The following is a 27,004-nucleotide window of genomic DNA, read 5'->3' on the forward strand; positions in this document are numbered from 1 at the left end:
AATGGCTTCATCTGGTGGCAATTAATATCTGAGGAGCCTGGACGCTTTCATCTGCCTTATTGAGTCTGCGTTCTGTGAGCCTTTCTTGTATCAGTCTCTAAGATGAAGGACTCAAATGTACCTATTGTTTATTTTTAAAATCTGTAGGGGCAGGCAGCATCTCTGGAGAGAAGAACTGGGTTGATCTGTTCCTGATCAAGGCTGAGGAAGGGCCTCCCCCAAAACGTTACCAGCGTTTAGCCACACGCTGAGTGATTCCAGCACTTTGAGTCCTGCTTCATGTGCAACAACCATCTCTGAATGCCCCACCTAAACAACCCCCTTGTAAGCTAAAACCTTCCAAATTCACACATCCAGTTCACAAAGGGATAGCTGGCTTCAAGGTGGGCCAGCGGCTTGAGAAACTCAGCGGGTGGTAGAACCTGCATCTATGCAGCCAGGAAATAGGCACGTTTCAGCCCGAAACCCATATGGGTTTCGGCCCGAAACGTTGCCTATTTCCAGCCAGGGTTTTGTCCGCGAAACGTTGCCTATTTCCTTCGCTCCACAGATGCTTGCAGCGCCGAGACCCGGGCTTTTTTGACACATTTTCCAGCATTTTTTGTCTAAAACAGATTTTCCCCTTGTGTTCCATTAGGCTTCAAGGTGAACTTGTGTTGAATCTTGGTCTGAGTCACTCAGGTCCCTGTGTAATCCCAATGCCCAACAGAATGGCTTCATCTGGTGGCAATTAATATCTGAGGAGCCTGGCCGCTTTCATCTGCCTCATTGAGTCTGCGTTCTGTGAGCCTTTCTTGTATCAGTCGCTAAGATGAAGGATCAAATGTAAAAGTTTATTTTTAAAATACTGTAGCTGGGCTCATAAAGAACTCTTTGATCTGTTCCTGACAGGCTTCCTCCCTCTGTGGTTGTCTGTTTAGCCACACCCTTCTACATTCTCCTTTGGGCCCTGCTTCTTGTCCACACAACCATCTCCTCCAGTCCCACCCTTCCAACGTCTTTCTCTGCTAACGCCTTTACTAATTCAGTCTCTAGTTCAGACATGGAGCTGGCAAAGTGGGCCAGTGGCTTGTGTTCCTGCTCTGTAGAACCTGCTTGCACCACCTCACCAGACTAGGATATCCTTCCATCCCGCTCTTCCTCAGACCAGCCACGGTGGCGCAGCGGTAGAGTTGCTGCCTTACAGTGCTTGCAGCGCCAGAGACCCGGGCAGATTTGACACAAACAACCAAAAACAGATTTTTCCCTTGTGTCTCCATTAGGAGGAGAGAGATGGGGACATCTTTCAGATGGGAACAGCGGGCATTCAAGGGGAAATGTGTTCCCAGAACCGAGGAACTTTCTTAATCTAACTTAAAGATCTCATCTGTAACGACAACAAACTTCAGGGGTGCAGGGAGGAACTGCTGGTTTACACCGAAGATAGACACAAAATGCTGGACAGGCAGCATCTCTCTGGAGAGGAGGAAGTTTCGTGTCGAGACCCTTCTTCAGACTGAGAGTCGGGGGAGAGGGAGACTAGAGATATGTGGAAGGGTAAGGTGTGAAAACGACAGATCAAAGCAGATAATGCTCAAGGAAAAGTAGAACGGTTCATTGTTAGCTGAGGGGAAGCTGACAATGAGATATACAATCAGTAATATTCAATCAGGAGGTCAGGCATACAGTTGGGGACTCACTGCTGCCGGAGCTACTCTGAGCTTTCTTCCTAAAGGGATAAATGCATTTTATTATAATTTTGGATTAAACAGCGGGCAGTGGCTCCTTCAAAATAGAAACTGCTCGATTATGTCAAACCAGCAATCAACCCATGGGCTCACTACTCATTATTGTTGTGTTTCACCACACGGTATTTATAGCTCAATGTGTCACTCAGAAGTGACATATACCTCACCACAGGCCGCCCTAACCAGGAATATCCACTCCCCCCCTTCCCCTCCCCTCCCCCCCCCCTGGTCTTATCCTCCTTCCTCTTCAGTTGTCTCCCCACCAGACAAATTCACTGTTTGTTTCAGGGTCAATAGACAACAGGTGCAGGAGTAGGCCATTCGGCCCTTCGAGCCAGCACCGCCATTCAATGTGATCATGGCTGACCATCCCCAATCAGTACCCCGTTCCTGCCTTTTCCCCATATCCCCTGACTCTTCTATTTTTAAGAGCCCTATCTAGCTCTCTCTTGAAAGCATCCAGAGAACCTGCCTCCACAGAGAATTCCACAGACTCACCACTCTCTGTGAGAAAAAGTGTTTCCTCGTCTCCGTTCCAAATGGCTTACTCCTTATTCTTAAACTGTGTGTGGCCCCTGGTTCTGGACTCCCCCAACATCGGGAACATGTTTCCTGCCTCTAGTGTGTCCAAGACCTTAACAATCTGGGTCATGGGTGTAGATCAGACTGTACAGGCTTTAGAGGTTGTAGATCAGACTAGCTCCAGTGATGACCACGGACAGCTACAGCCTAGTGTTAACTCTAGTATTAATAAACAGTTACAGTAAAAAGACTTGTGTGTGCAGTAAGTCATTTTACAGAGATACAGTGTGGAAACAGACCCACCAAGTCCATACCAACAAGTGATGACTCTGTACAACTGCACTAACCTACACACTAGGGGATAATCTGAAGAAGGGTCTCGACCCAAAACTAAAAGGGGTGACGTTTGATTTAGGGCTGACTGGGGCTGTTTCACACTGGGTGGAACGAGCGCCCAGTGACGGTAACATTCCCATCAACGCCTCTCTCATCGCGCTGACAATCCCTGCCTGTATCTTTAGTTACACAGCCTGCACTAATGACAGGGATAAGAAGCCAGGCTTGCTCATGACTTATCGTAGGAAGGATGGCCCGGGGGATATAATTACACACGCTCCATGATCAGAGTGTGGGAAGAATCATTTTTGGTGCGATATGTAAAATATCAAGTGTAGCGTGAATATCCCAGCTGAGAACTGTCACCCTGGGTGATGAGACAAGGAGAATATTCCATCTTAACACCAAGGTCAAGGTGTTTCAAATGGTCTCCACAGGAGGGGATCTGTAATGACTCCATTAGGGATTTTATTCATGAATAGTGCTCAGTGTGTAGGTTCAGATGTTCAAAAACATCGTTCCTGCTCAGGCCGTAGATCATTAACAGTTCCCCTGGTTCTTGCTTGATTCAGTTATTTATAGCACTGCCCTGCGGGGTGCAATGCCCGCGGGAAGCTGCCTCGCATTCCCAAGCCTGTCCTGCCCTCGATGAGATCATGGCCGCTGTGAGAACCAGCTCCATTTCATCCACTTGTTTTAATACATTTACTCAGCAAGTGTGTGTGTGTGTGTGTATATGTGTGTGTGTATATATATATGTGTGTGTATGTGTGTGTGTGTGTGTATGTATGTGTGTTTATATGTATATGTGTGTGTGTGTCTATATATGTGCGTGTGTGTGTGTATATATATGTGTATATGTGTGTATATATGTGTGTGTGTGTGTGTGTGTACGTGTGTGTGTATGTGTGTGTGTTTAGATGTGTATATGTGTGTCTGTATGTGTGTGTGTGTGTGTGTATGTGTGTGTGTGTGTGTGTGTGTGTGTGTACAGGGATCGCTGGTCAGCATGGACTCAGTGGGCCGAAGGGCCTGTTTCTGAACTGTATCTCTAAACTAAACTTTAGATTTAAAATGAATAAGTATTCTATTCTCTGATGCTGGTCGGGAACTGTTTCCTGCCCTCACACTGAAACCCCGTTCAACTCTAAGCTTGTGGACACAAGGAACTGCAGATGCTGTATTGCCAGTCTCACCCCAGTCACTCCCTCTTCTCCCCTCTCCCATCAGGCAAGAGGTACAGAAGTGTGAAAACGCACACCTCCAGATTCAGGGATGTTATCAGGCAACTAAACTGTCCTCTCACCAACTAGAGAGCAGTTCTGACTTCCCGTCTACCATTTAAAGCACACTGGATAGCCACCGTGTGGTCACAGGTGTGGAAGGCAACCTCATCTCCATTATACAGCTGCATCTCTTCACCAGATAGATGGTGTCCAGGCTCTGACCTCCCCAGAGGAGCGTGGATGGGTGAAGCTCAACAGACTTGGTACTGGAGTTGGGCGTTTCAATGCCAGCGTGTGGAGATGGGGGCTCCCTCCGCCAGAGCCCAGCCTGTGAATGTGGAGCAGAACAACACACAGCCAACCATGTCATCTCTGGGTGCCCGCTCTACCACCCACCACATGGAGCTGTGTCAGGGCCTGGCAGACATTGACGCTGAACAGAGGCAACACTAAACTTTGCTCAACACCCGGCTTGAGATCTAACTATTCCTTTGGTTTAAGTTTCCTCCCTGGCAAGAAGAAGATCAACTCTCAGCTTGGAGACCCAAGGACTGCATCGATGCTTTACTGGAGTCTCATCAGTCACTCCCTCTTCTCCCCTCTCCCATCAGGCAAGAGGTACAGAAGTGTGAAAACGCACACCTCCAGATTCAGGGATGTTATCAGGGCAACTATTACCGTTTGTCCTGTATCTGTACCAACTAGAGAGCATGATTTCTCACCCCGTCTTTACCACACAAAAAAATAACTTTTCATAGCCACCTTGGTCACACGAGTGGACAGTAACCTAATCTCCACTAAGCATCTGCTGGAGTAACTGTCCAGGCTCAGGCAGCATCTGTGGAGGACGTGGATAGGTGAAGCTTCACAGAGTGCTGGAGTTGGGCGTTTCAGCCAGCGTGTGGAGATGGGGGCTCCATCTGTGGAGAACATGCCTGGTGACGTTTCAGCAGAGTGCTGGAGCCAACCTCAGCTCGGGTCAGGCAGCATCTACCACCCATGGATAGGTGACATTTCACAGAGTGCTGGAGTAACTCACGCGGGTCAGGCAGTAACTATGGCTGAACATGGGCCTGAGATCTAACAGTTCCTTTGGTTTAAGTTTCGTTGGCAAGAAGAAGATCGACCTCATTGGAGACCCTCGGACTTTCATCGACCTTTACTGGAGAATCTGGCACTAAACAGAGTGCTGGAGTAACTCTGGACCGTGGGATTGCATCACAACATCTATGGAGCTAAGGAAATAGGCAACGTTGGTCGGGCCGAAACCCGTAAGGGTTTCGGCCCGAAACGTTGCCTATTTCCATAAGGATTTCGGCCCGAAACGTTGCCTATTTCCTTAGCTCCATAGTCTGTTGCTGCACCATAACTGAGCGGGTCAGGCAGCATCTGTGGAGAACATGGATAGGTGACGTTTCACAGAGTGCTGCAGTAACTCAGCGGGTCAGGCAGCATCTGTGGAGAACATGGATAGGTGGCATTTCGAGTCAGGACCTTTTTTCAGACTGACTGTAGGAGGGGGGGAGAAAGCTGGGAGGGAGGTGGGGACGGGGCAAAGTCTGGCAAGTGATAGGTGGATACAGGTGAGAATAGTTTATCTTGCAATATATAAATAGCATTAAGCAAATTCCTGGAAGGATTTATACTGAGGCTTTGAAAAACCGTGTCCATAGCTTTTAGTCAGTCTTTAGCCACTTATTTGCAGGTTATCCTGTTGCAGGAGTCATTAAATATGTTCATTATTAACTTATTTTCCAAGTGGAAAGATAAGCAATAATAACCATAATCTCTTAGCAATAACACAAACACACAGACGCACACGCAGAGAGACAGAGAGACAGAGAGACAGAGAGACAGAGAGACAGAGAGACAGAGAGACAGAGAGACAGAGAGACAGAGAGACAGAGAGACAGACAGACAGACAGACAGACAGACAGACAGACAGAGAGACAGAGAGACAGACATCAGATATCATTAAAAATTTACTGGAACATCGAAATAGGAAAATGTTTTTATTTTGAAAAGAAATGCCCCATAAATGTCACTGCCAAATCATTCCTTTGAAGTCACATTAACTGTTGCTTGTAAGCAAAATGTCTGCAGAGTGGCACAGCTGGAAGAGTTGCTGCTACAGTGAGCTGGGTTCAACCCTGACCTCCACTACTGTGTGTGAGTGAAGTTTGCACACTCTTGCTGTGAATGCCTAGGTTTTCTCTGAGTGTTTCAGTTCGTTCTCATGTTCAGTGTAGGCTGGTAAGGTAAATAGCCACTGTGAGTAGCCTCTAGTGGGTAGCTGAACGTAGAGAACATGGGGGGGGGGGGGGGGGGGGGGGGGGGGGGGGGGGGGAATAAATTGGGATTAGCGTAGATGGATGCTTGATGGTTGGTGTGGACTCAATGGGCCAAAGTATCTGTCTTCAAACCCCATGTCTCTACAACAGCCACACACAACCTGAGGAAAAAGCAAAAGGCTTGTGTGACCAGAAATTGTTTCCTGAATTAAGGATGAAAGTTGGCCAATGTTTGGTAGATAGGAGGTAGGTACCTGCTCTAGTGTCTCTTCCCAGTTAGTCAGTGATTACTCTACAGTTTGAGAAAGATTCCCCTTGTGATAATGCACTGTCCACCAACACTATTGTGTGCCAGTCCGTACAACATGAACATGGGGCTTGCATTTAGATACTATTTTTCATGCCATCAGATCTTTCCAAACCAATGAAGCCCCTTGAAGTTTAATTACTGTTGAATTGTAGGAAATGTATTTAATTCATGAGTAATAAGATCTGACAAGCAGCTGGGTGAAAAATGGCCAGATAAATCTATTTTAGGTCTGAATTGCGAAACAAATATCAGCGGGGATATTGAATGAAACTCTCTGACACTGATGTTGTGGAATCATGTGTTCGTTTGAGAGAGTAGATAAAGCATCAACTCAACTTAGTTTAGAGATTCAGTGTCGAGACAAGCCCTTCGGCCCACCAAGATCATCTACAATTACCTGTACACTCGTTCTATCCCACACACACACACACACACACGGGAAAATTTACTGGTCAACTAATTAACCTACAAACCTGCACATCTTTGGAGTGTGGGAGGAAACCGGAGCACCTGGAGAAAACCCACTAGGACACACGGAGAACGTACAAAATCCGCACCGCCAAATCTCAGGACTCTTGTGGGCAAACTGCTAGCCCACCCCCCACTAGCCCAACCCACACTGGTGGTTGCCCAGCTGTGGAATCCACATAGAGAGACAGATTCCTGGGAATCTCAAACATTCACACGGGGAAATCTGCGGATGGATTCCACACTGTAAGGGTGTTCCATTTTTAATGTTTAGAATGACTGGGAATGCTTTGTGGTTTCATTTGATTCAGTTAAAGACACTGAGAAATACTGTTTAAACCTCGTTGGTTTCTTTAGACAATGAAGCCACTGTAGACGGTCTGTGAGTGGGATAATTGTGGTTCATGTTCTATTTCAGGGACCAAATCTAGTCTTTCCCTGCAGTGCCAAAGGAGTTTTACACAGTTGGAAGTCTTGTTTACTTTAGAGATACAGCACTGAACAAGCCCAGCGGGTCCACGTCGACTATTGGTCACTCATTGATATGAGTTCTATGAGGATTTATACTGAGGCTTTGAAAAACCGTGTCCATAGCTTTTAGTCAGTCTTTAGCCACTTATTTGCAGGTTATCCTGTTGCAGGAGTCATTAAATATGTTCATTATTAACTTATTTTCCAAGTGGAAAGATAAGCAATAATAACCATAATCTCTCAGCAATAACACACACACACACACACACAGACGCACACGCAGACAGAGAGACAGAGAGACAGAGAGACAGAGAGACAGAGAGACAGAGAGACAGAGAGAGAGAGAGACAGAGAGAGAGAGACAGAGAGACAGACAGACATCAGATATCATTAAAAATTTACTGGAACATCGAAATAGCAAAATGTTTTTATTTTGAAAAAAAATGCCCCATAAATTTCACTGCCAAATCATTCCTTTGAAGTCACATTAACTGTTGCTTGTAAGCAAAATGTCTGCAGAGTGGCACAGCTGGAAGAGTTGCTGCTACAGTGAGCTGGGTTCAATCCTGACCTCCACTACTGTGTGTGGGTGAAGTTTGCACACTCTTGCTGTGAATGCCTAGGTTTTCTCTGAGCGTTTCAGTTCCTTCTCATGTTCAGTGTAGGTTGGTAAGGTAAATAGCCACTGTGAGTAGCCTCTAGTGGGTAGCTGAACGTAGAACATGGGGGGGGGGGGGGGGGGGATAAATTGGGATTAGTGTAGATGGATGCTTGATGGTTGGTGTGGACTCAATGGGCCAAAGTATCTGTCTTCAAACCCCATGTCTCTACAACAGCCACACACAACCTGAGAAAAAAGCTAAAGGCTTGTGTGACCAGAAATTGTTTCCTGAATTAAGGATGAAAGTTGGCCAATGTTTGGTAGAAAGGAGGTAGGTACCTGCTCTAGTGTCTCTTCCCAGTTAGTCAGTGATTACTCTACAGTTTGAGAAAGATTCCCCTTGTGATAATGCACTGTCCACCAACACTATTGTGTGCCAGTCTGTACAACATGAACATGGGGCTTGCATTTAGATACTATTTTTCATGCCATCAGATCTTTCCAAACCAATGAAGCCCCCTGAAGTTTAATTACTGTTCAATTGTAGGAAATGTATTTAATTCATGAGTAATAAGATCTGACAAGCAGCTGGGTGAAAAATGGCCAGATAAATCTATATTAGGTCTGAATTGCGAAACAAATATCAGCGGGGATATTGAATGAAACTCTCTGACACTGATGTTGTGGAATCATGTGTTCATTTGAGAGAATAGATAAAGCATCAACTCATTTTAGTTTAGAGATTCAGTGTTGAGACAAGCTCTACGGCCTACCAAGATCATCAATAATTACCTGTACACTCGTTCTATCCCACACACACACACTAGGGAAAATTTACTGGTCAACTAATTAACCTACAAACCTGCACATCTTTGGAGTGTGGGAGGAAACCGGAGCACCTGGAGAAAACCCACGAGGACACAGGGAGAACGTGCAAAATCCGCACCGCCAAATCTCAGGACTCTTGTGGGCAAACCGCTAGCCCACCCCCACTAGCCCAACCCACACTGGTGGTTGCCCAGCTGTGGAATCCACATAGAGAGACAGATTCCTGGGAATCTCAAACATTCACACGGGGAAATCTGCGGATGGATTCCACACTGTAAGGGTGTTCCATTTTTAATGTTTAGAATGACTCGGAATGCTTTGTGGTTTCATTTGATTCAGTTAAAGACACTGAGAAATACTGTTTAAACCTCGTTGGTTTCTTTAGACAATGAAGCCACTGTAGACGGTCTGTGAGTGGGATAATTGTGGTTCATGTTCTATTTCAGGGACCAAATCTAGTCTTTCCCTGCAGTGCCAAAGGAGTTTTACACAGTTGGAAGTCTTGTTTACTTTAGAGATACAGCACTGAACAAGCCCAGCGGGTCCACGTCGACTATTGGTCACTCATTGATATGAGTTCTATGTTATCCCACCCATTCCCTACACACTGGAGGGCAAGTTACAGAGGCTGCACGCCTTGGAGATATGGGAGAAAACCGGAGCACCCGGAGGAAACCCACGCAGTCACAAGGGAGAACATGCAAACTCCACACATGCAGCACCCGAGGTCAGGATTGAACCGGGGTCTCTGGCCGCTGTGAGGCAGTAGCTCTACCTGCTGTGCCACTGCGCCCCTTAGTTGCTGTCACTTGGATTGAGTGTCAAGTCCCCACCATCTCCATCAAGATGCAGCACAGAACACCACAGGAGATCCACCTTCCCTGCGGCTATCAAACTGTACAACTGTCGTGGGGTAGACCGAGACGGGCTCCCCTCCCTCCCCCCTCTCCTATCTTTGCACATCCCCAATCCTTTCAGCTTGTCACTTTAATTTCATGTTTCGTGTATTTTGTGTTTTATGATCCATTTCCCGCCGGGGATAAATCAAGTTCTATCGTGTCGTTCTCCCAACTTGTTATAAAGAAGAAACTCCTGCAACACAATGGACATGGGGAGAGTTCACCGCAATATCCCGGCCAGTGTCTATCCCTTCAGTCACCACGTTCAACAAAGACACGCTCCACATGGGTGTGTGTGTGGGATTGTTCTCAGCACCTGCCTCCTACACGACTACTGTGTCTCCATTTTGTTGGCTGCAATTTGGGACAAGAAGGAATCGCCTACATACGTTATTCTTTATTGAAGGACATCTGACCCAGCTCAGCAAGAATTTCTGGCACGGTGGCGCAGCGGTAGAGTTATGCCCCTGTCCCACTTAGGAAACCTGAACGGAAACCTCTGCCGACTTTGTGCCCCACCCAAGGTTTCCGTGCGGTTCCCGGAGGTTTTTGTCAGTCTCCCTACCTGCTTCCACTACCTGCAACCTCCGGCAACCACCTGCAACCTCCGGGAACCACACGGAAACCTTGGGTGGGGCGCAAAGTCTCCAGACGTTTCCGTTCAGGTTTCCTAAGTGGGACAGGGACATTACTGCCTTGCATCATCACAGGGTTGGATCCTGACCACGGGCGCTGTTTGTACGGAGTTTTGCGTTCTCCCCGTGATCGCTGGGATCTCCAGTTTCCTCTCACACTCCAAAGGTTTGTAGGCTAATTGGCTTCGTGTAATTGTCAAGTGCCCCTAGTGTGTGTGGGATAGTGTTAACGTGCGGGGATCGCTGGTCGGCGCGGACTCGGTGGGCCGAAGGGCCTGTTTCCGCGCTGTATCTCCAAACTAAACCTAAATGAGAATAATCAGTGACAGGGCTTGTCTGTAACTATGTGCAGGAAGGTTTACAGTTTCATTGTCCGCTTTGCCTCTCTCCCATCCCACAACCTGGTGGGTCCTTAAAACCAAAACAATGAACTACTTCCTGCAGTCTGCAGAGAGAACTGATCAGGAAGCAGTGATCCAAAGACTTAGATTTGCCTCAGATGTTTCCAGCCCTGGATGGGAAGAAATTTAAACACCCACTCCCCCCACTCCCCCAGGCACAGAGATGCCTCTTGGTCTCCCAGCTACTCCAGCCTCCATCTGCAAGTCTTGTCCCTGCCTCACCGAGCCACCAGGTAACAGGCGACAACACACGAGTCACATCACAGTCCAGCAGCGCTGCTACTGATCCATTAGCAGGCCTTGGGCAGGCAAACCATGCAAAGTGCTGTGGCCCCAAGGAGGCTGGAGGGGTGGAAACAGCATTCACTTAAGCAGACAAAATGTGCAGGAAGGAACTGCAGATGCTGGTATAAACCGAAGATAGACACAAAAAGCTGGAGTAACTCAGCGGGTCAGGCAGCATCTGTGGAGAACATGGATAGGTGACGTTTCACAGAGTGCTGGAGTAACTCAGGGGGTCAGGCAGCATCTGTGGAGCTAATGAAATAGGCAACGTTTCCGGGCCGAAACCCGTAAGGGTTTCGTCCCGAAACGTTGCCCATTTCCAGAAACGTTGCCTATTTCCTTAGCTCCATAGATGCTGTTGCACCATAACTGAGTGGGTCAGGCAGCATCTGTGGAGAACATGGATAGGTGACGTTTCACAGCTGCACCATAACTGAGTGGGTCAGGCAGCATCTGTGGAGAACATGGATAGGTGACATTTCACAGAGTGCTGGAGTAACTCAGCGGGTCAGGCAACATCTGTGGAGAACATGGATAGGTGACGTTTCACAGAGTGCTGGAGTATCTCAGCGGGTCAGGCAGCATCTCAGGAGAACATGGATAGGTCCCGACTACTGGTGCTGTCTGTACGGAGTTTGTACATTTTCCCTGTGACCGCGTGGGTTTTCTCCGAGATCTTTGGTTTCCTGCCACATTCCAAAGAGCAGGTTTGTAGAATAATTTGCTTTGGTTCATGTGTAATTTGTCCCTAGTGTAGCGTTAATGAGCGAGGATGGCAGGTGTGTGTGTGGACTCGGTGGGCCGAATGGCCTGTTCCTGTACAGTATCTCTAAAGTAAACTAAACTAAAGTCCCTTCAAACAGCAGGGTGATGGTGACCAGCTCTCACTGGGCTCGGTGTTTGGTTATTTATGGGATAAACGTTGGCCCAGGATCTATGGAGAAACGTTGGTTTTGTTTGAAGCCTGCTGCGGGATAGTTTAGTGTTATGAGGAACAGGACAGGTAAAACTGTGTAACACACACGGATACATAGTGCAGGCTGGAGCATGTGGTGGGCAGATTGCAGACCAATGCCAGATGTGTACACCAGACCCTCTGGATATGTGCTGGAGCCGGCCCGTCACTCAAGCTAGTGTTCTACAGTGTAGTTTCTAGTGTAAATACAGCTGGAGTAATGATTACCATGTCTATCAGCAGCGTGTGTTTAAGAAGGAACTGCAGATGCTGGAAAATCGAAAAATGCTGGAGAAACTCAGCGGGTGCAGCAGCATCTATGGAGCGAAGGAAATAGGCAATGTTTCGGGCCGAAACCCTGAAGGAAATAGGCAAAGTTTCGGGCCGAAACCCTGAAGGAAATAGGCAATGTTTCGGGCCGAAACCCTGAAGGAAATAGGCAACGTTTCGGGCCGAAACCCCTCCGGGTTTCGGCCCGAAACGTTGCCTATTTCCTTCGCTCCATAGATGCTGCTGCACCCGCTGAGTTTCTCCAGCATTTTAGTGTACTATCAGCAACGTGTGGACAGTCGAAGTACAAGGATTCTCAGTCTCTTTGTAACATTTAATAGGATCGGTTCTCGGCAAAAGACCGTTTCACGCCTTGTATCTGTGCTGGCTGTTAGTTGTTGTAGAATATTGCAGCACGAAAACGTGTTCCTCTGCTCGCTAGACCCACGTAGACCAACTTGGTCCATCTACACTAATCGCAGTCACGGTGGCGCAGCGGTAGAGTTGCTGCCTTACAGCGATGGCAGCGCCAGAGACCCGGGTTCGATCCAGACTACGGGTGCTGTCTGGACGGAGAACTGCATACAGTGCTCCAAGGGCTGTCTGACCAGTTATAGAAACATAGAAACATAGAAAATAGGTGCAGGAGTAGGCCATTCGGCCCTTCGAGCCTGCACCATCCGCCATTCAACATGATCATGGCTGATCATCCAACTCAGTATCTTGTACCTGCCTTCTCTCCATACCCCCTGATCCCTTTAGCCACAAGGGCCACATCTAACTCCCTCTTAAATATAGCCAATGAACTGTGTGGCCTCAACTACCTTCTGCGGCAGAGAATTCCACAGATTCACCACTCTCTGTGTGAAAAAGGTTTTCCTCATCTAGGTCCTAAAAGATTTCCCCCTTAACCTTAAACTGTGACCCTTAGTTTTGGACTTCCCCAACATCGGGAACAATCTTCCTGCATCTAGCCTGTCCAACCCCTTAAGTTTCTATAAGATCCCCCCTCAATCTTCTAAATTCTAGCGTGTACAAACCGAGTCTATCCAGTCTTTCTTCATATGAAAGTCCTGACATCCCAGGAATCAGTCTGGTGAACCTTCTCTGTGCTCCCTCTATGGCAAGAATGTCTTTCCTCAGATTATTGTATGGTTGCAATATAATAGAAACATAGAAAAATAAGTGCAAGAGTAGGCCATTTAACCCTGACCCTCTGTCAGTGCAAAGTATTGGTGATTGGACACACCTGGCGTTACCATTGGCATCAAAGATCCTATAGCGAGCAAGATAGTCCACTCGATGAAATAGACGTGGTACTGTCATGGGCAGATTCATGGGTAATCTAAGGCCCCATTTCCGTAAGCGGCCTCCGCCTCTGCACCCGCACCAAAGATCCCGTAGGATAATAGTGCAGAGTCGGAAGCCGGTTACGGAAACACCCTCGTAAAAATCAAAGTCATTTGGGAAAAAAATTTCTGAATTTTAATTTATTAGCACAAACTGTTCCCCCGCAACGTTGATTACACTGCGAGTCGGGTCGGGTCGGATCCGGTTATGGAAATGGATGAAAAAAAAGGCCCACGTTCCGCTCCGTTGCGTACTACACGTCAGCCCGTTGCATTTAGCAGGAGTGGTCGATCTTGCTCCGCTATAGGATCTTTGATTTGCACCCTGAACATATCATAGCAGGTTGAAAGCTGAAGCCCAGTGGCACAAATTATTGGCTGTCTTTCCCCATGTGAACTGTTAACAAAGGTTTCTCATCTAAGGTGCTTGAAGCATTTCCTGTGATTATTATTTCAGAGCCAGTCACACAAAGGGTGTGATTCCAAGACGGCTTGGTTAATTTGGCAGCCGGAGTAGACCATCTGGTTCTGATCAAGAACATGCCTCTTCCGTGAGAAGAGATTCATGTGAAAATAACTTTCATTATATACTACTTTTCACAGCCTCAGGCCACCACAAGCTGCATTATAGCCGATGAACAGAGGTCAGACTGTGCATACCTGACATATATAGACGACTCAAGTAGCCAAAATCCTCTCAAAAGGCTATGAAACAACCTGACACCATGTTGTGGCACGGTGGCGCAGCAGTAGTAGCTGCTTCACAGCGCCAGAGACCCGGGTTCAATCCCGACTACAGGTGCTGTTGGTACGGAGTTTGTACCTTCTCCCTGTCCCCTGTGTGGGTTTGCTCCGGGTGCACTGGTTTCCCTCAAGTCAAGTCAACTTTACATACAAGATGTGCAGTGAAATGAAAGTGGCAATGCCTGCGGATTCTGCACAAACTACAGAACAGAATGGAACAAAACCAGTGCTTACATGCTAGGAAATAATTTTTTTACAAAAGGCACAACTAAATTAGTCCCTGGTGAGATATGATTTTACAGTCCTGATGGCCTGTGGGAAGAAATTCCGTCCCATCCTCTCTGTTTTCACAGCATGACAGCAGAGGCGTTTGCCTTACCATAGCAGCTGGAACAGTCTATTGCTGGGGGGGTAGGGGTCCCCCATAATGTTGCTGGCTCTGGATCTGTGCCTCCTGGTGTAGAGGTCCCACACTTAAAAGGCGTGCAGGTTTGTAGGTTTATTGGCTTAGTATTAAAAACATGTCAATTGCCTCCAGTGTGTATCGGGTAGTATTAGTGTGCGGGGATCGCCAGTCAGCACGGACTCGATGGGTCGAATGGCCTGTTTCCACACTGTATCTCTAAACTAAACTATTGAATCTAAGACAACGGGCAAAAATCACCCAACTCTTCTCTGAAATGGTGGCATGCGATTCACGGAGGCTGGGATATTTCTAACATTACAATGAGAATAGACAGGATAATGTCGTTTTCCAGGGCCAAGTCTTGGAGAGGAAAGAAGTGGATGGATGTGGTCTTCATGTGGGCCGATGGGACTCAATATTAGACGGAGGAAGGAACTGCAGATGCTGGTTTAAACCGAAAATAAACACAAAATGCTGGAGTAACTCAGCGGGACAGGCAGCATCTCTGGAGAGAAGGAATGGGTGACGTTTCGGGTCGAGACCCTTCTTCAGACTGAAGAAGTCTGAAGAAGGGTCTCGACCTGAAACATCGCCAATTCCTTCTCTCCATGGATGCTACCTCAACCACTGAGTTTCTCCAGCATTTTTTGTCTACCAGCAGTCTAAAGATGCCGAGTTTACATTTCAATGCGAATTTTTAAAGTAGCCCCATTTTTAGCATGAAAATAAAACCATCAAGCATGTTGTTTTCAGAGCAGGGAAGCGTGTATGTGAATGAATGTCAGAAAAACTCCTCTAATTGAAGAACTTGTAAGATACTCCCTTCTATTACCTTGTCTGACAGAATAAACGCAAATTGATCACACAAGTAACTAATTACCACATAGATTATCTAGAATCATTATCATCAAAGATCCTATAGCGGAGCAAGATAGACCACTCCTGCTAAATGCAATGGGCTGACGTGTAGTATGCAACGGAGCGGAACGTGGGGCCTTTTTTTCATCCATTTCAGTAACCCGACCCGACCCGACCCGCAGTGTAATCAACGTTGCGGGGGAACAGTTTGTGTTACTAAATTAAAATTCTGAAAATGAGGAGAAGATTTTTACCAAATAACTTTTCTTTTTACGAGGATGTTTCCGTAACCGGTTTCCGTCTCCGCACTAGTATCTTTGCTCCGCTACGGGATCTTTGGTTCGGAGACGGAAGCCGATTACGGAAATGGGGCCGAAAATTACCCGTGAATCTGCCCATGAACGTATCACGTCTTTTTCGTCGAGTGGTATATCTTGCTCGCTAGAGGATCTTTGATTATCATCATCATCACTATGGCAGCCAGCATCATAATATGTCTGAGAAAAGTTGATGCTTTTGGTTTTGGTTTTGAGCAAGTTTTTTTTAAAGTGTTGAACAACTTGTATTCCTTCCATGCTTTTCACAAACTAGGGATAACTCACTGTACAACTCAGTCAACTGAATACCACAAACACCTCGACTATAATCCCACTCCTGCTCCACCTCGCCCCTCCTCATGTAGCCCTGGTCCAATGGCCTTCACTCCTTCAGTGCCCAGTGCAGTGGGATTGGCTCCAAGTCTCACTCCAAGGTGGTGAATGACCAACTGCAAGATGACCAGACCAGTGCAGAACTGGGGCGGTGCTGCACTAGTAGTGGTGGCTCACCGCACCCGTGAAGACATTTCAGCATGGGCAATATTCATTGCCACCCCAACAAGATTCAGATCCTAAGACTGAATGGTGAAAATCTTGTATCGGAAGGAACTGCAGATGCTGGTTTAAACCGAAGATAGACACAAAACGCTGGATTAAGAACTCAGCGGGCCAGGCAGCATCTCTGAAGCGAGGGAATTGGTGCTGAGACGGGTCTCGACCCGAAATGTCACCGATTCCTTCTCTCCAGAGATGCTGCCTGTCCCACTGAGTTACTCCAACATTTTGTGTCTCTCTTCGGTAAGAAAACCTTTATCTTTTTTACAATAAAAATGTTGATCCGTTCTTTGGGATGTTTTCTGTTGGGAGTACTTTACAGTTGCAGATTTCATGTCACGTATAAATGCATGGAGGTTCCATGTGTTGCGACGTTTCTCTTACCTTGGCTGAGACGTGTGGGCCGGATCACATAGACGCCATCGACTGCACACGGGTTGCCGTGTGGGTGCAGGGTTATAACTTCATTCCTGTTCTCGATGTGGCAGTGTTGGGCGGCAATCCCCGGCCCGTGAATACTGATGTCTTGTGAGGGACAATCGGAGCTGCCAAACGTGGTGGTCCCTGTGAGGAGGCAGGAGGAGAAGGTCAACACACCCACTCATACAGAAACAAATACCTGATCAGAATCGAAACAAAGACTGTTGCAGATCAAGAAAGCCACACGCAAACTGGGGGAACAGCAGCTCAAATTCCACTTGGGTAGCTTCCAACCCAATGGCTTGGACAGTGAACTCTCCAATATTGAGCTGACCAAATCCCCCACTTCTACACCACCCCTGGCACCGATCACCTACTCTGGCCAAACAGGTAATAAGTTGGAGAGGAGAGTCTCGACCCGAAACGTCACCCATTCCTTCTCTCCTGAGATGCTGCCTGAGTTACTACAGATTTTTGTGTCTATCTTTGGTAGTTTGGAATGGGCTTTGTGTTGGTGATTAGCACTCACATTGGAGGAGGAACATCTCCCTTCAGAGCACTGGAGGCAGGAACCCTGCCCGCTCCACCACTATCCAGGTCCAGGGAACCAAGTCCAATCCTACTGTCATGGTATGTACAGCATGGAATCGGTCTCTCTGTCCCTCCGCTACTTTGAGGAATGCATTGAAGACCAAGGCCTTCACCAAACAGGCTCCATGGCCACTGGGCCCTTGTAACAGCCTCTGCAACACATCATGGGACCATTGTCTAAAGAGCGGCATTCTGTGTTGGATGACCACACATTGGTTTAATGGCACAGTGAGTGTAACAAAATGTGTACATGTGACAATAACTCAACTAAGTTTCCGATCTATATTTTCATGAATAATGTATATTTTCAAAAGAAGAAAGTAAAGTGGAAAACCAGCTAACAGGACAGGGACCTGGTCGATCTCCATGGGAAGGTGCTTGGAGACCCACATCACAAATTAGTTTGGTTTATTGTCACGTGTAGTGAGGTACAGTGATAATCTGTTGTTGCGTGCTAACCAGCCAGCGGAAAGACAATACATGATTACAATCAAGGCCATTCACAGTGTATTGGTACACGAGAGGGGAAGAAGGTTTAGTGCAAGGTAAAGCCAGCAAAGTCTAGTCAAAGGGTCCCCGATGAGGTAGATGGCAGTTCAGGGTCACTCTCTGGTTGTGGTAGGATCGTTCAGTTGCCTGATAACAGCTGGGAAGAAACTGTCCTTGAATCCAGAGGTGTATGCTTTCATATTTCTATATCATTTGCCTGATGGGAGAGGGGAGAAGAGGGAGAGGCCAGGGTGTGACTGGTCCTTGATGATGCTGCTGGCCTTGCCGAGGTAGCGTGAGGTGTAGATGGAGTCAATGGAAGGGAGGTTGGTTTTGTGTGATGGTCTGGCCTGCATCCACAATTCCCTGTAATTTCTTGCAGTTCTGGATAACAATAGTTGCAGGAGAAGGCCATTCGGCCCTTCAAGCCAGCACCACCATTCAATGTGATCATGGCTGATCATCCCCAATCAGTACCGCATTCCTGCCTTCTCCCCATATCCCCTGACTCCGCTATTTTTAAGAGCCCTATCTAGCTCTCTCTTGAAAGCATCTCAGATTCAGATTCAGATTCAATTTTAATTGTCATTGTCAGTGTACAGTACAGAGACAACGAAATGCATTTAGCATTTCCCTTGAAGAGCGACATAGCAAACGATTTGAATAAAAAATAATAAGTGTCGGGGGCTTTTCATTTGGGGGGGGGGGGTGATTGGGTGACAGTGTAGAGTGACAGCCGCCGGAAAAGAAGCTGTTCCTCGACCTGCTGGTTCGGCAACGGAGAGACCTGTAGCGCCTCCCGGATGGTAGGAGGGTAAACAGTCCATGGTTGGGGTGAGAGCAGTCCTTGGCGATGCTGAGCGCCCTCCGCAGACAGCGCTTGCTTTGGACAGACTCAATGGAGGGGAGCGTGGAACCGGTGATGCGTTGGGCAATTTTCACCACCCTCTGCAATGCCTTCCGGTCGGAGACAGAGCAGTTGCCATACCATACTGTGATGAAGTTGGTAAGGATGCTCTCGATGGTGCAGCGGTAGAAGTTCTAGAGAACCTGCCTCCACCGTCCTCTGAGGCAGAGAATTCCACAGACGGATGGAATTGTTCCCAAACCAAACTGTTCATCCAATTCAGTTCAAGACTGAATGAATGCAGTGACAAGGAGCTGTGGATGCTGGTTTACATAAAACAAAATACAACAGGCTAGGGACTAATTGAATTTGGTCTTTAGATAACAGATTCCATATGAACAGTCTGCTCATTGTACAGGGGCGTGAGTGAGGTACTGGAAAGTCCCATATGCAGATCTGACCTCTGCACAGAATACATGCCAGACACCACTTTAAAAATAGATCTGCGGTTAAAAAAAGATTGACTAGAAAGAGATAGGATTAGTTACAAGTTGCCATTGGGCGTTAATAAATCAACAGTTAATATTTGGTTGGCGTATTGCAATAAAGGACAGAAATGGAAACGTTTAACAAAGTGGTTTTATGCAAATGTACAAAAATAAACTGATGCAGCAATAACCCTGTAATTTCCGGGTAACAATTGCCTGTTATTCTCAGTACCACAGGCAAAGAGAGAAGTGGCTACTCAGGCTTGCTGATAGGAATCTGTGGAATTCATTGCCACAGGCGGCTGTGGAGGCCAAGTCAATGGGTCGGAGATAGACAGATTCTTGATAGGTGCAGGTGTCAAGAGTTATGGGGAGAAGGCAGGAGATGGGGTTAAGAGGGAGAGATAGATCAGCCTTGATTGAATGGTGGAGTAGACTTGATGGGCCGAACGGCCTTCTTCTGCTCCTAGAACCTATGAACCGATGTTAGTTTTGTTACTGTCCGTCAGTGTGGCATGGGGAATGTGACCAACATCTGGGCTATTTGTTGGGTTCCAGCAACTGTTTTCAAAAGATGTCACATAATTCCAAGAAGCCCTCCATGCCATCTTTGATTTTGTGCAGCACTTACATCCCCAGCAGATTTACAGTCACTGAAGTAGTTTTGAATGATGTTCACTACTACAATATCTGGCCGTATTTTAGACTTTAGCGATACAGCGTGGAAACAGGGGCTTCAGTCCACCTGCTGCGTGCCGATCAGCGATCACCCCGTCACGAACCTACACACCAGGGTCAATTTTCAGAAGCCAATTAACCTACAAACCCGTAGGTCTTTGGAGTGTGGGAGGATCCCGGAACACCCGGAGAAAACCCACACGGTCACAGGGAGAACATGCGAACTCCACGCAAACAGCACCCATAGTCGTGATCTAATCCAGTTCGGTCGGTCGCTGGAGCTGTAAGGCAGCAACTCTACTGCTGCGCCACCGTGCCGCCCAAACTGATGGGAAGCCGGGGATGAGTACAATCCACACTGGAAAAACGAGTTTGGGAAACGAGGAACTGCAGATGCTGGTTTACAACTTTGAGTCTTTCTAACTCTCGGTCCCCCCCCTGATGGCAACAGAGATCAAAAAGAAAGTCTGAAATGGATTTGACATAATCTTCAAGCCTCTATTTCCGATCTTGGGACATGAAGCTGCAAGATCTCAGCGTGAGCTATTTTGGGAGTCAGTTCCGTTCAGGCCAGGGTGCATTCTGTATCGGACGAGTTCCCTCATCAGCCCCGTGTGTAACACTGCGTGGAGCCTGGCTTAGTGACGGAAGGCAGCAGTTTCACATGATCGACTCCCGTTCCATCGACAGCTGTGCTGACAGCAAGCTGAGTCACCACCAGAAAAATTCAAACCAGGCGGCAGAACATTGCCTCTGTTGTATCTCACTGAGTTTTACATCGGGGTTCATTGTCAGGGAAGGGAATTTAAAGGATTCAGCTCCTGAAAAGTTGGTTTAAAACAACAAGCTAAAGTAATACATCTTCACACTTTCCATGCCTCCAGATACCTGGGCAAACAGAATGACACATGCATACGTACAAGTGTGTAACTACAGATGCTGATAGATGGCACTGCACACTATTGTACTCACACACACTCACACACACTTGCACGCTGATACATAACTACACAGTGACACACACACTCAACACTACACAGGCACACACACGCACGCCCACACACACACACGCACACTCATACACACACACGCGCACTGGCACACACACGCACGCCCACACACACACACAGGCACACACACGCACGCGCGCACACACACACGCACACACACACACGCGCACTGATACATAACACTCTACACACACACTCATACACAGACACACGCACACACAGACACACGCTGATACATAACACTACACACACACACGCGTTGATACATAACACTACACAGCACACACATGCACACATGCACGCGCGCGCACACGCATGCTGATACATAACACTACACAGTGACACACACACACACACACGTGCAGCCAGGGGAATTAATGTGCAAACCACACAAATATATTCACAACTCTGGAAAAATGCACACATTTGCATTGGAGAGAAAAGGGAAGAGAAGACAGTGTTGGGAGATAGAGATGGAGAGGAAGGATGAGGAAATAAAGTATGTTGGGGAAGAGAAAGTATTTAGTTTACTCCAGTTTACTTTAGTTTAGAGATACAGCGTGGAAACAGGCCCTTCGGCCCACTGAGTCCGTGTCGACCAGAAATCGCCCGTGGGAAAAGGGAGAGAATATATGAGAGAGAGAGTAGAACGAGAGAAAGAGACACAGCAGAAAGAGAGAGAGAGAAGGAAAATCTCACTCGTGTTTCAGCAGTCATTACTGCAGATAAACACGAAAGGCTGGAGTAACTCAGTGGGTCAGGCAGCATCTCTGGATAGAAGGAACAGGTGACCCTTCTCTAGACCCTCTCGATCTGAAATGTCACCTATTCCTTTTCTCCAGAGATGTTGCCCGACCTGCTGAGTTACTCCAGCACTTTGTGTCTTTTTTGGTAAAGCAGCATCTGCAGTTCCTCATGTCAGTGCAGTGATATTGTCCCAATCAGCTGCTCACTCCCACCAAATGTGGACAGGGGCAAGAACCTTATGTGTCATCATTTTTGTCTACCCTATATAATTTTATTACTTTCTTTGCTTCATTTTATATGACATGGAAGATTTTGCAACCTTCCCCTTCTGATATTGGCCAATTTACTGTCAAATACTGGAAGAAGAGGTCAAGTCAAGTGTGTGTATCAGCCATATCCATGAGCCAGATGAATGAAATTCTTACTGGCAGAAGGAAGAAGGGTTTCGGCTGGAAACATTGCCCATTTCCTTCGCTTTTGCACCAGATCAAAACTTAGCTGTGATGCAGTTCTGAAAATGTGCGTAATTGAGTTGATAAAAGTGCGGCTGAATTGGAACTAGTGGCCTCTACAGTGAGCACACTCAGCAGCTTGCTGGGTCTACTGTGCAGAGTTGGGGCTGCAGGCTGTGTGTAGACAGTGTGTTATCTGTCTCGGCACAGCCTTTCCGGGTAAATTTAATCTGATCCTTAATCCCCCAGTTCCAGCACAAATCCATTTCCTTTGGAGCAAAGAAAGGCAGGCCTCAGGAACGAACAATAAGATGTCCAGCAAGATGCCTGTCATTCTTTCCAAAACTCAATTTAAGAATACCCTCAGATACGTTCTGACAAAGATAGCAAGCAACAATTTGTACCACCAATTTCAATCTCCTGGAAGTGGCATATATATATATATTTAGTGTTTAAGAAGGAACTGCAGATGCTGGAAAATCGAAGGTAGACAAAAATGCTGGAGAAACTCACTGCAGCAGCAGCGAGCGAAGGAAATAGGCAACGTTTCGGGCATCTATCTGACTGATGTCGAGAGGGTTTCGACCTGAAATGCCTATTTCCTTCGCAACTGCCTCACCAGTTGGCCAGCATTTTTGTCTACTCTATATATTTTTATTACTTTCTTTGCTTCATTTTATTTGACATGGAAGATTTTGCAACCTTCCCCTTCTGATATTGGCCAATTTACTGTCAAATACTGGAAGAAGAGTCAAGTGTGTGTATCAGTCATATCCATGAACCAGATGAATGAAATTCTTACTGGCAGAAGGAAGAAGGGTTTCGGCTCGAAACATTGCCCATTTCCTTCGCTTTTGTCTACCTCCGATTTTCCAGCATCTGCAGTTCCTTCTTGAACAAATTCTTACTGGCTGCAGCTTTACATGTGCATTAGATGCAAACAACAATAAACGTGCCATAAATAATCAATACGCTAGACCATGTTCCCGATGTTGTCCAAGTCCAGGACAAGGGGTCACAGCTTAAGGATAAGGGGGAAATCTTTTAAAACCGAGATGAGAAGAACATTTTTCACACAGAGAGTGGTGAATCTCTGGAACTCTCTGCCACAGAGGGTAGTTGAGGCCACAGTTCATTGGCTATATTTAAGAGGGAGTTAGATGTGGCCCTTGTGGCTAAGGGGATCAGGGGGTATGGAGAGAAGGCAGGTACGGGATACCGAGTTGGATGATCAGCCATGATCATATTGAATGGCGGTGCAGGCTCGAAGGGCCGAATGGCCTACTCCTGCACCTAATTTCTATGTTTCTATGTTTCTATGTTGGCCCAAAAACCAAGGAGCATAAAGAACCCAAGTCCATGGTGGTTTGATGTGAAGGTTGGGTTGTGGGGGTGGGTTGTACCGGATGGTTCAGGAACCTGATGCTGAAGGGAAGAAGCTGTTCTTGAATTTGGGAATAGTTGTTCTCAGGCTCCTGCACCTTCTTCTCAAAGGTAGTAGAGGGTGGAGCCAGAGTGGCCTGGTCTTTGATGATATTGGCCACCTTCTTCATGTTCATGGTGGAGTGGAGCAGAATTAGGCCATTCGTTCCATCAAGTCTACCCAGCCATTCAATCATGGCTAATCATACGTGATACTTGGCAGGTCAGGAAGAATATATAGAGAGGGAAACAGTTAGGATGTTTTTTTCCATCAGGACCAGGAAAATCTAAAACCACACACGTGTATTAGAGATGGGAGAACAAAGGATATGTCTGTGAAAAAGACCATGATGGAAATAGTGGTAATGTCAGTGAAAAGATGATCAAGGTTTGTTAACTGCAAATGATCCACCTTGCTATATTTAAGAGGGAGTTGGATGTGGCCCTTGTGGCTAAAGGGATCAGGGGGTATGGAGAGAAGGCAGGTACAGGATAAAGAGTTGGATGATCAGCCATGATCATATTGAATGGCGGTGCAGGCTCGAAGGGCCGAATGGCTTACTCCTGCACCTATTGTCTATGTTTCTATGGAGGAGATGAAACTAGGAGGAGTAAATTGGGAGGTAGACAAAAATGCTGGAGAAACTCAGCGGGCGAAGTAGCATCTATGGAGCGAAGAAAATAGGCAACTTTTCGGGCCGAAACCCTTCTTCAGACTTCAGTCAGACTGCAGAAGGGTTTCGGCCCAAAACGTTGCCTATTTCCTTCGCTCCATAGATACTGCTGCACCCGCTGAGTTTCTCCAGCATTTTTGTCTACCTTCGATTTTCCAGCATCTGCAGTTCCTTCTTAAACAGGAGAAAAATGGGAACAGAGGGGAGAGGAAAAAAATAAATAACTAGATGGACCTGTGTGTAAATGACCCAGTCATTCTCACAAACATGGTACAACTTACAGTTTATTAAAAGACACTTACAGTACAGCATGTTGCTTCAGCTGTGTGGCAGCAATTAGACTAACAGCACAAGCTGGGTTGCGATAATATGAGCAGTGCAGTAGGCAAACCTTCTAATAATAAAGCACTACCTCGGTCAGTGGAGTAACCAACTATACTGTGAGAAGCAGAACACACCCTGTTGCTGGAAGTCTGAACCAGAGGGGAATGTTGGAAATACCAGCAGGTCAAGCAGCAACAGTGTTGAGCAAAACCTTTCAGTCCACGTCCCAGTGGATGCTGACATTGTTACCCAGTCTCCAGTGGTCTCTTACCTTCTGCAAGGGGAAGCAAGGTGATGGCGATGCTGAGCCGCCCACTGCCCAGGCTGACCAGGTGTGGCTTGTCCGTCTGCACCTTCAGCCCCTTGCCCGTATCAATCAGGTCCAGGGGTGTATTCTGCCAGGAGAAGAACAGGGTCAACTCATGTTTGCCAAATCGCTTGGAACCGTAGCAAGACTTAGTCGCAGATGCCATTACCCTCACCTCCTCACTCCATTCATTTTGCACAAAGAATGGTGGGTGTATGGAACGAGCTGCCGGAGGAGGTAGTTGGGGCAGGTACTAACATAACATTTACGAGATATTTGGACAGGTACATGGATAGAACAGGTTTAGATGCCAAGCACAGGCAGGTGGGACTAGTGTAGATGAGGCATGTTGGTCGGTGTGGGCAAGTTGGACCGAAGGGCCTGTTTTCATGCTGTCTCACTCTACGACTCATTCAATGGATCATCTCAACTCCATATCCCAACTCATCCCTGTATCCTCCAATTGCCAAACTGTTACTTACTAATTTTAGATTTGAACATAATCAAAACAAGCATCCTGACTTGGAGAATTCCAAAGACACACAACTCCCAGAGTGAAGATATTTTATCTTATCCGAGTCCTAAATAGCAGTTCCCTCAATCTGAGACAATGTGATCTGTATTAAATCCTTTTGCTGCAGAAACATGCTCTCAGCATGCCCCTAGAATTGGATACCTTGCACAAGATCGATCTGCTAACCTCAACGGGACGGGCGTCTTCTACACAAGATATGAGACCCTTTGATAAACAATAGGCACAATATGTTTATAAAAGCGATCTTGCATGTGGATAGGATGTTGGTCTTGGCTCCATTTAATATAACAGTCACTGGGGACTCACTGCAGGACAGCAAACATGACTGCAGTTTTCTGGAGCTGAAATATAACTCCGAATTATCGAAAGCATCAACAATGTGACATGTTAATGCTGCCTGCAATATCCTCCTCTCGTTCTCCTCATTAGGTCTCACACCAGTCGAACATCTTTCCCTGTATCAGACCCACTTCATGTTGCAGCCTTCTGGAAGTATATTCACTCGCTTCCCCTCTCGCTGGCTTGCCCCCCCCCCCCCACACATCAGTCTGAAGAAGGGTCCAGACCCAAAACGTCACCTCTTCCTTCACTCCATAGATGCTGCCTCACCCGCTGAGTTCCTCCAGCATTTTGGTCTACTAGGATATTCTCAGGCCTCTTATAAACCAGTGTATTTTTATTCTTACAAGTGTGATAAATGGTGCGGAGTGTTTGAAAACACAGGAGTCTCAACTGAAAAAGCAGAGATATCTAGCTGCAAGGTACACAAAAATGCTGGAGAAACTCAGCGGATGCAGCAGCATCTATGCATTTCGTTGTCTCTGTACTGTACATTGACAATGACAATTAAAATTGAATCTGAATCTGAAAATTGAATCTGAATCTATGGAGCGAAGGAAATAGGCAACGTTTCGGCCCGAAACCCTTCCGGGTTTCGGCCCGAAACGTTGCCTATTTCCTTCAGGGTTTCGGCCCGAAACGTTGCCTATTTCCTTCGCTCCATAGATGCTGCTGCACCCGCTGAGTTTCTCCAGCATTTTTGTCTACCTTCGATCTTCCAGCATCTGCAGTTCCTTCTTGAACCCGATATCTAGCTGCAATTTGCTTTAAACACAAGGGTAAGGAATCTTCCAATCACTGCCTCTTGCGAGTGCAGTAAAGACTGTGATCAGAGAGATACATGTCTGCCATAATGAGTAGTTGGGGACACAGTATCTCCCACAGGCAGCAGTCAAGGCAAAACTGCACTAATAAGATTAATGTTATCCAATTACATTCAACACAGTCTGGCAGCTTGCACACTAAAGTGATTAAGAGATAGGTAATATATGTAACCCGTTCTTCAAAAAGTCAGACCACAGATCTCACAGTATCAGCTCTGGCATGTGTGGAATGCTTTGATAGATGTATTTAATCAGGCACCATTGCAATCTCACTGCTTTTCTTCAGTCAAAGTAGACAGAAATCACACTCAATTCAATCTATCTGGCACAGCGGGGTCACATTCTTGCCTCTAATCTAGAAGGTCATGGGTTCAAACCCCATTCCAGAGGTACGTATGCTCGT

General features: G+C 46.8%; 1 protein-coding gene across 8 annotated transcripts in view; it reads right to left on the reverse strand.

The window, feature by feature from the left end:
* Positions 1-27,004, reverse strand: part of phldb1b (pleckstrin homology-like domain, family B, member 1b) — a 238,366-nt gene that overhangs the window by 115,608 nt on the left and 95,754 nt on the right. For all 8 annotated transcript variants that reach the window (XM_055660545.1, XM_055660546.1, XM_055660552.1 and 5 more), the window contains exons 3-4: positions 24,868-24,991; positions 16,839-17,018 (exon numbers count right to left, since the gene is read on the reverse strand). In XM_055660545.1, the coding sequence (XP_055516520.1) occupies positions 16,839-17,018; positions 24,868-24,991 (304 nt within the window). The remainder of the gene's footprint in view (positions 1-16,838; positions 17,019-24,867; positions 24,992-27,004) is intronic.

The sequence above is a fragment of the Leucoraja erinacea genome, chromosome 32 (assembly GCF_028641065.1).
Source record: "Leucoraja erinacea ecotype New England chromosome 32, Leri_hhj_1, whole genome shotgun sequence".
In the NCBI taxonomy this organism is placed as follows: Eukaryota; Metazoa; Chordata; class Chondrichthyes; order Rajiformes; family Rajidae; genus Leucoraja; species Leucoraja erinaceus.